Here is a 14,295-nt window from a genome sequence, read left to right as displayed (position 1 = left end):
TCTTGGAGGTCTCCCTTCCAAGTACCTGACCCTGCTTATCTTCCGAGATCTGATGAGATTGAGCTATACCATGCCGCCTTCCCTCCCATTGGGATTTATCAATAAACCTTGAATATAAAACACAAACTTGTTCAATAATAACTTAAATGAGATTCTTACATTTTGTGTGCATAGGGGAGGGGGAGCAGAATGGAATGACTTTGCAAGTGGACCCTGAAAGACACAAATAGCAGTCAAGCTGCTCCAAAAGGTTTGAGAACTGGTGCTATAATAAAACATAAAATCTTCATGGTTTTTCTCTGGAAGAACCACCTGATGGCAGTATTAGCAAACAGATGAGTTGAAAATGGCATTTCAGAGATTTCATCTGAAGCAGCACTAGCAGAAACCAAACAGGGAGACACACACTGAAAGCAGAGGGAAAGTAGATGCTGGATGGATGGGAAGATTCAAGGAACAAAGCAATGAAGACAGGAGAACAAAATTAATTTTTCCAAGAGGACAAAATATCTTTCATTAGTACAAAGGTTCCTTATGTTCTGGAAACCATAAATATCTGACCTGGGAGAGCTTGGCACCATGGAGGATAGCTTCAGGATCAGAAAAGGTCTGTATCTTTTGTTCTTCCTCTCTTTGTCTGGAGTGGTGTGTGTCTCCCTTCGGTATTCTTTGCCTGAAGAGAAGAAAAGTGGGTCTGTGGTGGCTAATGTGCTGAAGGATTTGAAACTGGGGCCAGGGGAGCTTTCTGCTCGCAGAGCCCAGCTGGTTTCCAAAAGCATTAAGCAATATTTCCAGCTGGATACTCGTTCTGGGAATGTGAATGTAAATGACAAAATAGACAGAGAAGCTTTGTGTGGCAAGGTGGACACTTGCGTACTGTTGTCTGAAATTGTGCTCCAAAACCCCTTAAAGATCTACAATATTGTGATTCAGATAGAAGATATAAATGACAACTTTCCAGCATTCTCTCAAACTGAACTTGATCTTTCTATTCCTGAGAATGTTCCCACAAATACTCGATTCCCCTTGGAATCTGCCCAAGATAGAGATTTGGGTGAAAACAGTGTTCAGAACTATACCCTCAGTCCCAATGAAAATTTTATCTTGGAAATAAAAAGTGGCAGGGGTGGAAAGAAGCGTTTGGACCTTGTTCTGGAGAAACCACTAGACAGGGAGAAGAAGGCTCAATTTGAGCTGACGCTCACAGCTGTTGATGGAGGGGTGCCACAGAAAACAGGGACAGTTCTAATAAAGGTCAGTGTTCTGGACATCAATGACAACTTCCCTCAGTTTGCACAACCTGAATATATAGTGGGTTTAAAGGAAAATACCCCTCAAGATACTCTGGTCATGAAAGTGGAAGCCAGAGATTTGGATTTTGGTTCAAATGCACAGATCACCTACTCATACCATCAGATGCCTGAGAAAATAAGTAACTTGTTTCACCTCAATGAAAACACTGGGGAAATTACTGTTCTGGGTCTATTTGACTATGAAAAAGAAACCAGCTATGACATTAACATCAAGGCAACAGATGGAGGTGGTCTTTCAGGCCACTGCAAGGTCCTGGTGGAAATTGAGGATGAGAACGACAATGCACCTGAGATATCAGTCATATCCATCACCAGCCCTTTAGCAGAGGATTCTCCCCTTGATACGCTGGTCGTGCTCTTCAGTGTCACAGACCGGGACTCCGGAGACAATGGCAGGACCTCCTGCTCTGTGGAGATGGACTTGCCCTTTTTATTAAAAACAACTGTGAATAATTATTATCAACTGGTGACACAAAGACCACTGGATAGAGAGAAAGTTCCTGAGTATAATATCACCATCACAGCTACTGATCGGGGCTCTCCCAGGCTCACTACAAAAAGAACAATTACAGTTTTAATCTCAGACATCAATGACAACTCTCCAGTGTTTGACAAGACAAAGTATGAAATGCAGTTGTGGGAAAACAATATTCCAGGCCTGCTGATGGGTTCGGTCCATGCTGTTGACCTGGACATGGAGCAGAATGCCCAGGTGACCTATTCTCTTGTGCCTGGAAATGCCAGCGGTGCTCCTGTGGCCTCCTATGTTTCCATCAACTCTGAGAATGGGAATCTGTATGTCCTGCGATCTTTGGATTATGAGCAGATCAAGGAATTCCAGGTGACAGTGAGGGCTTCAGATGGGGGTTCTCCTCGACTGAGCTCAGAGATTGTTGTTCGAGTTCTTATCCTGGATGAAAACGATAATGCTCCCTTCTTCCTCTACCCCCTTCAGAACAGCACCTCCCCCTGCAATGACCTGGTTCCCAAGTCCGTGGAGGCTGGTTACCTGGTGGCCAAGGTGGTGGCTGTGGATGGGGATTCCGGTCAGAACTCTTGGCTGTCCTATGAACTACTGAAGGCCACCGACCCCGGCCTTTTCAGCTTAGGAGCCCAGAATGGAGAAGTCAAAACCAGGAGACCACTGACAGAGCGAGACACAAACAAGCAGAGACTGATTATTCTGGTCAGAGACAATGGCCACCCTCCCCAGACCAGCACTGCCACACTGAATATACTTCCGGTGGATGGCTTTTCAGATCCTTATCTGGCTATTGCAAGTGTCAGTCACGAAGCAAGTGAAGAAGACAGCTCCTTGACAATGTATCTGGTGATCTGCTTGGCTGCGGTGTCCTTTGTGTTCCTCATTTGCATCATTTTGTTTGTTGCCATCAAAATGCACAAGAAAGAGTCTAGTTTTATCACTTCCCTTCCTCAGTTCCCGCCTGCCTTACCTGAGATCCCAGAAACTGGTGTCGATTCTCAGAATGGATCACTTTCCCGGACTTACCACTATGATGTTTGCTTAACCGGTGGATCCTTAAGCAGTGAGTTCAGATTCCTTAGGCCTCTCATTCCAGTTTTTTCTATGCGGGAACCCAATGTCTCTGAGAATCACAGGATTTCTTCTGTTTCTCAAGAGACTCCTGAGCAGGCGGAGGGTCGAAATCAAAGAGAAATGGTAAGTAACTTGTTGCTTTTTCTTAATTGCCCATGTACCATTGAAATTTCAGCTGGGTTGTATGACATCAGAAATACTTTTTGCTAAACTGTTACTCACATTTTTTGTTAATTCTCTTTATATTCACTGTGTTTCTCCTTTTCGGATACATGTATTGTGGCTAAATATGTGCCATTTAAGAATAGTGTATGTATTTACATTTAGTATGTAATATCAAGCTGTATTCCTTCATCACCTTTTGGCCTGTCCCTTTATTATCCCAGTTCTTTTCCTTGTTAAGTGTTTCTCTTGCTGTCAGATCCTGCTGAGCTTATGACCCATAAGAAGTTTTCCCTCTGAACCCACCAACACTTTTTAGCTGGTTCATCATTGCCCCAGTACCCCAAATAAAGACACAAGACCATAGCATGGGTTTAACAAGTTTATTAAAATTAGCTGATCTATGTCATCAAATTTAAATATGCTATTTAAATATTTAAATAGAGAGCCAGCATGCTGTAGTGGTTAAAGCATCGGAAACCCAAGTTCGAATCTCCACTCGTGCCATGGAAGCTTGCTGGGTGACCTTAGGCCATGGTCTCAGCCTTGACCCTGGCAAGTATTTGGATGGGAGACCTCCAAGGAATACCAGGGTTGTGACATGGAGGCAGGCAATGGCAAACCACCTCCAGATGTCTCTTGCCTTGAAAACCCTATGCGGTCGCCAGAAGTCAGCTGTGACTTGACAGTAAAAAATAAAAAATATTTAATGGGCGGTCTGTGCTAGGCAGCTAAGTCATGGCTACCTTTGTTTTGGCAAATCCACCCTGGCCCCAAACGTGGTCAACAGTTTCCACCAGCTTTGTTTATCTTCGCCTGCATATACTGCTGAGGGGTGCTGAGAGATGCCAAGCTCAATCCCTCTTCTCTGATGCATTGTAAAGCCACTACCAGGTTCTGAAAGATGTTGCTCAGCACTAAAGCCGCTCCTTCCCAAGCCTATTCTGCTGTTTGAAGCCATTTTGGGCCAGAAAAATGGCTTAGGGGGAAAGGCTGAAGTCTCTTCTCTCCCCACACTGTGGTCCTAAATTTGGGCCTTAGACACTTGCAAAACAAGTTTCCTCTTCCTGATGTATGACTGTCACCATCAGAATCAGAGCAGGGAAACCCTGACCCCACAAGTTTAGGGTTCCCAACTGCCCGGTGATGGTGCGCAATTGCTCGCCAACTCACCGGGGTGCTTGTTGCCCCTCAGCTGGCCGACGGGCAGATGTAGGCCAACTGAGCGGGGGGCGGGGCGTTTACCCCAGAAGTTCCAGCAACACTCTAGCCCTCCCCCCCAAATCTCTATGGTTTCTCTATGGGAATCGCTAGAGCATCCCTGTACGATGCTGGCATTCTGGGGTACTTCTGGAAGTGATGGAATCACTGATGGAAGTGACGGAATTGCACCGGGTGTGCGCACTGATCACTAATTCCAGAGTCCCACGTGAAGCAAGCTTCCGCTGGAGGCCAAGTAGGACCTAGCAACCCTACACATGTTAGAAATCATAATATGTAGTTCAGTCCTCAGGTCATTGACATTAATTGTGAAAAGCTTTGGAGCATAAACCAGAAAATTTATTGTATTGTATATGGGCGTTGGCATCACAAATAGCTAAAACATAATAATACAACAAATAGTAGTACATATATACAAATAGCTAAAACATAGTAATATAGCAATATAACTAAAACAAATCAGCGATTAAAATATTATAACACATACCAACATGTACTAACTCACTGTTTTAAACTTAATTAAAAACTCCTTGAGAAATCTTAGATCTTATTTTCTTTGTTGCTAGAGCAAACAAAGAAACCCTATGTGTTAAGTAAGCATTGATGTCAGACAGCAGAAATTTAATTTTATTCTCATCTGAATATACCATAACAACAGATAATATTCCTGCTAACAATTTGGCCCTAGGACCATCATACAAGGGGCAAAAAAGGATATAATGAGGCAAGTCTTCCGGTTTTGAGGATCCACAGATGCCCATGCATTGTTCCCTTGGTAATCGAGAATATCGACCAGCCAGTAATGCTGTTGGCATGGATTGGAAGCGCAATGAAGTAAAATATGCTCTAATGTTAGCATTTATGATGTTAACTAGATAGAGGATTCTAGAGTGGTCATTTTTAATTAGTTTATACCGTGGCGCTGCTTTACATTTTAAGATTACTGAACAATCTATCAAAGCATCAGCCTTATAAACCCAATCTCTATGCTGGTGATTATCCTTTCCTTTTATCCCTTAGAAGCTCCTTGATCATTTGATCTTGAGCAGCATATATCTAGTGTTGGAGGGATATAAGGATTGAAACAATCTTGCCACTGACAATGTAGCCTTGGGGTCCCTGTCGCTTAGTAAAAAAGGCATTATGTCAGTCACAGAGGCATTGGATTTGTATATTAAAAGGGGGGAAATATAGTAGATCGAAGTTCCTCGTAAAAGCGGCATTCCAAAAGGGCATGGGCTAATGAGTCAATAGAGCCAGAAGAGCAAGGGCAGATCCTGTCTGAGTATGGTATATTCAGAATTCTGCCCTGCATTACCATAGAAGGGTTAGCATTCAGTCTAGCCAAGCAAAAAGCTCTACAGAGACGAGGAGTTGTCAGATAATATGTATAGGCAGGCAGGCCACGTAGAGAACTGGGATTCCGAAGAACTGGGATGAACAGACGCGACGAGCACAAAAAATAGTGCTGTTATAATCGAGCTCTTTAATGCGCTTTTTAATTTTGGCAAAAGCTTCAGTTTTCCCAAGATCTAATAACATATCCTGCGAGAAGCCCAACAACGCCAGTTTCTCATCTAAGATTTTTTGCCATGAGGATTTAAAAGGGTCATGCTTCAGAGAAGCTAGGAACCCCTCAGTGCTAAAGCACAGTTTAAGGTGTAGTTTAAAGGCGGCCAACCACGGCCTAGCTTCAAGTGACATTTGGTCAAACTCGGAACGAAGAGTAACGCCAGCAACACATCAAGGGGCATTTAGGAGTTTTCGTAAGAACTGAAGCAGTGGACGATCTATAGATTCATTGATGACTGTTATCCAGATGGCAACACCAAAGAGGATAATTGGGGTAATTTTCAGGTTAAAAACCTGAATAGCCCCTGGAATATATTTGCCACCTTTGGTGTGAAAAAAGTTGACAATACCACCAACCCCAACTGGTGATTATCAGTTGAGACTTCTAGAAGGTCATCCAGGATGGAGTACCTTAAGAGAATACTGTTCAGAAATCCTTGGCACTTCGAATCTTTGGATAACATAATCTAAAAGATTGATGGCATAATGAATTGGGTCCAAGTAATTTAGTTATCTTCCAAGATTTTAAAACTGCTAAATAAGCCCAGGCCCTAAGAGAAGGCAATCCTACTTCTGCTCTCATCAGAGCTGCTGGAGACCCTCTAGGAAGAACTACAATGCGCCTTAGAAATTGGTTTTGGATTACTTCAAGGCTTGATAAATTATCCTCATTCCACCACCACCCCTTTTTAAAGCATTTTATTAAATTTAGTGTTAACAAAATTACAATAAACAAAATAAAGAAGAAGGAAAAAATAAAACAAACACGGAAACAAAAAAATACGTCCATTTTCGTTTGTATCGAATATAAATCTAATTAAAAAATTACAACTTGTTCTCTAGCTACATATACAAAATAATTTTTTAATTCTTACAACTAAAAAAATCAAACTTTTCTCTTTCATACCTACATACTTATTCTTCAATTCTTCAAACCCACAAATCATCAATTCGTTCTTTTCATATTATGCAGAAAGTCTATAAATGGTTTCCAATTTTCTACAAAGATAAGTTATTTTCTCTAATCAAAGCAGTCAGTTTGGCCATTTCCTCTAATTCCAATATCTTGACAAGCCATTCTTCTATTGTAGGTATATATGGATGTTTCCATTTTTGCAGATATAATATTCTTGCTGATGAATTATATATAATAGCAAACATCCATATATATATTTTTTCCAACTGGCTATCCATAAAGCCCAAAAGATACATTTCTAGCTTCATTTGTATATTAACCTTCAAAATCTTCTGTATTATAGAATGTAATTGTGACCAAATTTTTTAAAACTTTTTTACAAGTCCATCATAGGTGAAAGAAAGTCCCTTCATGCTGTTCACTTTTCAACATGTCTTTGGGACATTTGTATATATTTTAGCTAATTTATCTGGAGTCAAGTACCAACGATACATCATTTTATAAAAATTTTCTTTGAGACTAGAATTTAAAGTTAATTTAAGACCCTTTAACCACATATTTTCCCATTGTTCCATTTGTATGTTATATCTAAAATTAATAGCCCATTTCACCATGCAGTCTTTTACTTGTATTCCACCCCCACACTTTAACTCCATAAAGGAGATGAGGGATGACCTTTCGAATAGTTTCAAAGCTGGATCGATTAAATGCCCTTCTTTTGAGTAATAAAAGCTCAGAATAGATCCCACTATCCTTAACGCCGAGGATTTCACTGTGTCCAAATGGTCCTTCCAATTTAAAGTCTCCTTAAATGTCACATCAAGATATTTAAATTTGCTACATTGTGCTATTTTAGGAGCCCCGTGGTGCAGAGTGTTAAGCTGCAGTACTGCAGTCAAAAGCTCTGCTCACAACCTGAGTTCGATCCTGACGGAAGTCGGCTTCAGGTAGCCGGCTTGAGGTCGACTCAGCCTTCCATCCTTCCGAGGTTGGTGAAATGAGTACCCAGCTTGCTGGGGGTAAAGGGAAGATGACTGGGGAAGGCACTGGCAAACCACCCCGCAAACAAAGTCTGCCTTGGAAACGTCGGTATGTGACATCACCCCATTGGTCAGGAATGACCTGGTACTTGCACAGGAGACTTTTACCTTTACCTTTTACATTGTGCTATTGGGTTGCCCAGAATGTTCCAGGAAGATGTTTTTGCTCTTTTCCTAAAAACCATTACTTTTGTTTTACTGAAGTTGCTGTTAAGCTCCTCTTCCTTGCAGAACAATCCCAATTGGTGTAATGATCTTCTCAGACATATTTTGGTCAAGGAGATTAGGACCATATCGTCCACATATAACAAGATTGCAATTTTTTGTTGTCCCAAGGTGGGTGGAACAAATTGTGGACCTGATAGACTCTCTACAACGTTATTTATATATAGGTTAAACAGTAAAGGGGCCAACACACACCCCTGTTTCACGCCCTTACAAGTTGGAATTTTATTAGTTAGGGAACCAGAGATTTATTTGGGACATTTTTATACATTTTAGCAAATTTATCTTGAGTAAAGTACCAATGATACATCATTTTATAAAAAACTTCAGAAATTCTCTGGAGCTTCCAGAAGATGGCGGACAGAGGGTGTAGGCTGCTCCATCTTCAGAGGTGTTAGCTGATTTGTGAGATTTATATAAACATTTTGAGAGTAGAACTTAAGGGTAGAACTTAAGAGAGTAGAACTTGAGAGTAAACTTAAGGCCCTTTAACCACATATTTTCCCATTGTTCCATTTGTATGTTATATCCAAAATTAATAGCTCATTTCACCATGCAATCTTTTACTTGTTCTTTTTCCGTTTCATATCGCAGCAACAGCTTATACATTTTAGCAATAACATTATCATTTGTACACAGTTCGGTTTCAAATTCAGTTTTACCATCTTCAAAACCATAAGATCTTTTGTCAATTTTAAATCTATCTAATAATTGTGCATTGAGAAACCAATTCCTGTCTGTCATTATTTCTTTCTTTTTCATTTTACAATCCTTTTGTGAAAATTCTATCATATCCTGATATGCTATCCATCTATTTTCATGTATCATTTGTCACCTAAGTAATGCTTCTTTTTGGTGATAACCACAAAGGAGTTTTTGGGCACACTCTGAATTTGTATTTATTCCATACTCTCAAGATTGCATGCTGAACATAATGATGATTAGTCTTTATGTACTTTGACTTTATTATACCAAAGATAGGCATGCCAGCCATAATTTAAATGGCCCTCTAGTTCTAACAATCTTCCATTTTTCAACATAACCCATTTCTTCAACCAAAGTAAGGAGCTGGCAGCAAAGTATAACTTTAAATCAGGTAAACTTAATCCTCCTCTTTAGCATCTTGTAGGATTTAATATTTTACTTGAGGTTTTTTTCCTTGCCATACAAATGCTGATACAAATGCTTCTGCCATTGCTTAAATACACTCTCATTTCTCAAGACAGGTATTGTTTGAAATAGAAATAACATTCTTGGTAGAATGTTCATTTTAATTACAGGAATTCTCCCCAACAACATAATTGAAGTTTGTTCCACCTTGTCAAATCCTTTCTAATTTCATTCCATGGCTTAACATTGTTGTTTTTAAATAACATGTAATTCATGTTTGTCATTGTGATACCCAAATATTTCACCTGTTGGGTTTGAAGAGTAGAAGAATAAGAATGTAGGTATGATAGAGAAAAGTTTGATTTTTTAGTTCTGCCCTGACCTGGATGGCCCAGACTAGCCTGATCTTGTCAGATCTCAGAAGCTAAGCAGGGTCAGCCCTGGTTAGTATTTGGATGGGAGAGCACCAAGGAATACCAGGGTTGCTGTGCAGAGGAAGGCACTGGCAAACCACCTCTCTTAGTCTCTTGCCATGAAAACCCCCAAAAGGGGTCGCCATAAGTCGGCTGTCACTTGACGGCACTTTACACACACACACAAGAATAATTTTAAAAATAATTTTGTATATGTAGCTAGAGAACAGGGTGTAATTTTTAATTAGATTTATATCTGATACAAACAAAAACGGAAGTATCTTTTCGTCTGTTTAATTTTTTAATTTTTCTTTATTTTGTTTATTGTAATTTTGTTAATAATAAATTTAATAAAATGCTTTTTAAATTACAGTATTGTTAATACTGTAACTGATTTTTCTCATTTGACTGCAAGAACTGTGGATCTTATCTTTAAAAGGTTGAAACTAATCAAAATTAAAATAGATCAGCTTTGGAACATAAAGAAGACACAAAAAAGCCTCCATTTTTAATTAGCTCTGAAGATAGATTCCACTCTTTGCCCAACTCAGTAAAGGACTTTTGAGCTCCTTCATTGCTGCTCAATATTTGTGGAGCATTTGCCTTTCATTTGTCACTCAGCAAATGTATTTACACTCATTTCATTTAGAGCCATTTCTGCCAAGCTTTACCTTACAATTTGTAAGTTATAGGTAAGCTGTATCAGAGTAGCTGAAGTCTCCCATTAATACTATTTCTTAGTCCATGTAATTTGTTTCAGGAAAGCAATATCGTTTGGTAGCCCATAGTAGATTCCAACTACAGTATGGTTTTTATTGTTTTTCTCAATTTATTTCTTCTCCATTTATTTTTACCGAGATCCATTCCATAGAGCCACCTTACCTTTGAACCTTGTCTCAATTTCCCACGGGATTCCTTATAAAGCCTTCTTGATCAGGTTGCCAGGCTTCCGTCCAAACACATTCTTCCAGTTGTCATGAGGTTCAACCCATGTCTTGCCAGCAGTCCTTTGCTATAGAAGCTTAGACCATAGTCCCAGAAGCCAGATGTCTCTCATTAACATAACCTGCTTAACTTATGATGTCCATTTTCTTAATACCTGGTCATATCCCAATCTCTGTCTTCTAAAGGGGTGGCCTTTGCTTCTTTCTTACTTCCCTTCCCACTTGAAAGTTGATGATGTGATATGTTGCATGGAGGTACAATTCCCACCCACCCCCTTGTGAGAAATAAGCAGAAGAGCAAGCAAGAAATTTCTCATCCTGTTAGCATTCAACATACAAAATGTGAGAAACTGTCAATTCTCTTTACAAAGGAGTTATCAGACTTATTGCCCGAGTTTCTCAGTTCAGAAAAACCCTGGATCTCTGCTGCAGCGCATTTCTGAGAGGAATGCAGGCAACGAGCTTAGGAGGCAACCCAGCAGCATTGCTTCCTAAGGAGGTTTCGGCCCAGACGAAATGTCCGCCCGGCGCCAAAACTCCTTGCAACCCGCATAGGGTTGCACAGGAGATACAGGTGGCGTATCTCGCTAAAAATAAAAAGGGGTGTTCCCAAGCCAAAACGGCTCAAGAGGTCGCCTGACGGCGGCCCTACCCCCCAACCAGCGCCGGAACGCCCTGGGAACGCCTCCTGGGGCGCCGCCACAGCCTGTGCTGGCGTCCAGATGCCGGCGGGAGGCTCCGGCAGTGTCCGGGCCCATCGCTGCCATGGCAGCGGCAAGGCACCAGCGGCCAGGTCTGCACACCAGTGCTGGGGCCACCAACGCCAGTGTGCGCCTTCCGGGCGCCGGTGCTGTGGGCCCCTGTGCCGGTGGAGGCCATTGCCAGCCTCCAAAGGCCTTTCGGTGCAGCCGCCAGCACATCTCAGGAATGCTCTGTTAGGCTGTTACATTTGTATTGATATACGTTCTCCGCCACGTTGCTCACTGTTTGGAAACTGCCGTGTGTCTTTCCCTCTAGAGTTGCCAGCTGTGAGTTGGAAAATACCTGGAGATTTGAGGATGGAGGCTGAGGAGGACGGAGCTTGGGGAGGGGAGGAACCTCAGCAGGGTATAATGCCATAGAGCCCACCCTCCAAAGTAGTCATTTTCTCCAGGCAAACTCATCTTGGTCGTCTGGAGATTAATTGTAATAGCAGAAGATCTCCAGGTGGCACCTAGAGGTTGGCAACCCTATTTCCCTCCTCAGAGTTACTTTGCAACAAGGAATAAATTCATATGTTCTTTATATATGCATGATATGTGTGACACAGCAATTGTACATTTTGTCATGAAAATGCCATGTTGCTGACCTTGCCTTCTGCAAGAATATCTGATTCTGTTGTAACCAGCTTCTTGAAAGTGTTTTCCTTGGATGGACAGGTAATTGGTGGCCATTGGGAATGTCCCGATTTGTAGGTTAATGCTGATGTTCCTTCCCCCAAATTATTCTGTGGCTTTTGCATACAGTGATATCTAGCCCAATATTTTGCCGCTGTAGTTTTTATTTTATTTAGTTAAATGTTTATTAGCTGCCTTCCTTCCTTACAGAACTCCAGGCAGCTTATGGCAGCTTAGTAAATAATGACTTTCATTTTTTGCCTTTCCCAGCCCATCTGGCCAGACTACATATAATGCCCTTATATAGAACCAAGGTGCGACCTTAACTAAAATACTGGGTACAGTTCTAATTGGGGATCTCAAAGAGGATATTGCAGAGCTGGGGGGAAAAGTTCAGAACAGGGCAACCAAGATGATCAAGGAGGTGGAACGCTTTTCTTGTGAGGAAAGCCTGAAGAATCTGGGACTTATTAGTTTAGAAAAAAGACAGCTAAGAGGGGGGACATGATAGATGTTTACAAAATTATGTATGGGGTGGAGTAAGGTAATAGAGGGAGCATTTTATCCCTCTTTCATATTAGAACTTGGAGGCATCTATTGAAGTTGATGAGCAATAGATACAGGATAGACAAAAGGAAGTACGTCTTTACCCAACAAGTAATTAAGGAATGCATTGTCTGTGGATGTAGTGATGACCACAAGCTTAGATGCCTTTAAACGAGGATAGGTCATTCATGAGAGATAGGTCCATCAGTGGTTTCTAGCCGTGGTGAGTAAGAAGGGTTGCCAGCTCTGGGTTGGGAAATACCTGGAGATTTTGGTATCTGGGTTGGGAAATACCTGGAGATACCTTCAATGCCACAGAGTCCAATTGCCAAAGTGGCCATTTTCTCCAGGTGAACTGATCTCTATTGGTTGGAGATCAGTTGCAATAATAGCAGGAGATCTCCAGCTAGTACCTGGAGGTTGCAACCAAAAATAAACACCTCTGCGCTATTCCCAAGGGTTGGAAGCTTAGCACAGGAAAGACTAAAGATAGCATGGCTTAACAATGAAATATATTGAACATAGAGCATACAACAATTTATTGTAAACTATCTTAAAGGTAAGTATGTACAAGGTAAGGTTAAAAGGTTGGTCTGAATAGTAATAAAGTAACAATCAATCCAAGGTCGACGTCTTCAAACGAAGAGTGAGTAGAAAGGGATACGATCGTTTCAAGTCTTCCTCAGTCCCGTTTAATTTCAACGTTAATGTGCCAACTTGTTTAAATAACAGCATTTACAGCTCTCAGTACAATTTTCCCGTCGGGATGAAAAAAGCAACCATATACAAAGTTTCCATTTCATGAATTCCTGAGTCAGGATATTAATTTTCCAGTATACTTGGTTGCACAGACAATTTCAGCGAGTTGCCAGGTTCCCTAAGGGGAGTTGGCAACCATATGAGTAAGAGGAACTTTCCTGTTCAGAGGCAGCAAACCTCTGAGTATCAGTGCTGGGAGGCAGCATCAGGGGTAGGCCTTGGCCTGTGTGCCCTGTCATTTTTATTTATTTATTATTATTATTTTAATTTTTTGCTCTTATATCCCACCCTTCCCAGCAAGTTGGACTCATAACTCAATCAACCTCATAAATACAATAAAATAAAGAGCAATACAATAAAATACAAGAAATGACATTAAAATATTACCAATCGAATAAAAACAGGCCCCATAAAACAATCATAATACATAAATCATAATCAATAATTGAAATAATTTAGGTAATTCAGATGGTGACAGTCGCAGAAATATGCACTCCAGCGGGGCCTGCGAGCAGTCAGGACCCCCCATACCATTGATATTAAGCATAAAACAGATTGAATGTAAGGGGGGATGCGAAAGGGAGGCCAGCACTGATGGTAAACCATAGCTACCCTCAACCATAGGCCTGGTGGAATAGCTCCGTCTTGCAGGCCCTGCAGAATTCCTTAAGCTCCCACAGGGCCCTGGTCTCACTTGAGTGACTGTTCCAACAGGCAGGGGCCAGGGCAGGAAAAGCCCTCTAGATGTTGGCCTCTGTGTGAGACAGGATGCTGGACTAGATGGACCACCGGTCTGATCAAGCAGGTTCTACTTACGTTCTTATATATACATACAGAAAAGCATTCCTAGAAGAATGGTTCCTCTGGACAGAGGGTCATTTCATTTCGATCTCAGAGTTGGAACCATATGTGAACATACAATATCAAATAAAACGTATATTCTGCAAGCATAGGCATGAATTACTGGTACCTGCTAGGAATCTTGCTCCCCAGATACAAGACATACTTTAGCCATGTCTGAGATAAATTGCTATGAGATTCTACCTCATAAAACATCAATCAGTAAAATCATTATGAGTTTCAGCTGTTGAATCTAACAATTTAGGACACATTAAGTACCACATTTCAACAAACACACAC

The 14,295-nt window shown here is 41.2% G+C and overlaps 2 protein-coding genes across 8 annotated transcripts in view; both read left to right on the top strand.

The window, feature by feature from the left end:
- Positions 1–14,295, top strand: part of LOC130492932 (protocadherin beta-16-like) — a 181,985-nt gene that overhangs the window by 140,217 nt on the left and 27,473 nt on the right. The gene's annotated exons all lie outside the window — the stretch shown is intronic.
- LOC130492937 (protocadherin beta-16-like) lies at positions 580–3,081 on the top strand. The gene has a single exon (XM_056866714.1). The coding sequence runs from the start codon at positions 580–582 to the stop codon at positions 3,079–3,081; it is 2,502 nt and encodes an 833-aa protein (XP_056722692.1).

This window comes from Euleptes europaea, unplaced genomic scaffold (assembly GCF_029931775.1).
Source record: "Euleptes europaea isolate rEulEur1 unplaced genomic scaffold, rEulEur1.hap1 H_3, whole genome shotgun sequence".
Lineage (NCBI taxonomy): Eukaryota > Metazoa > Chordata > Lepidosauria > Squamata > Sphaerodactylidae > Euleptes > Euleptes europaea.
Note: the sequence above shows the minus strand (reverse complement) of the source record. Positions and strands in the feature narration are given on the sequence as shown.

What these genes read in the sequence shown, in the direction of transcription:
- LOC130492937 (XM_056866714.1), top strand. Translation starts at nt 580, where the DNA reads ATGGAGGATAGCTTCAGGATCAGAAAAGGTCTGTATCTTTTGTTCTTC.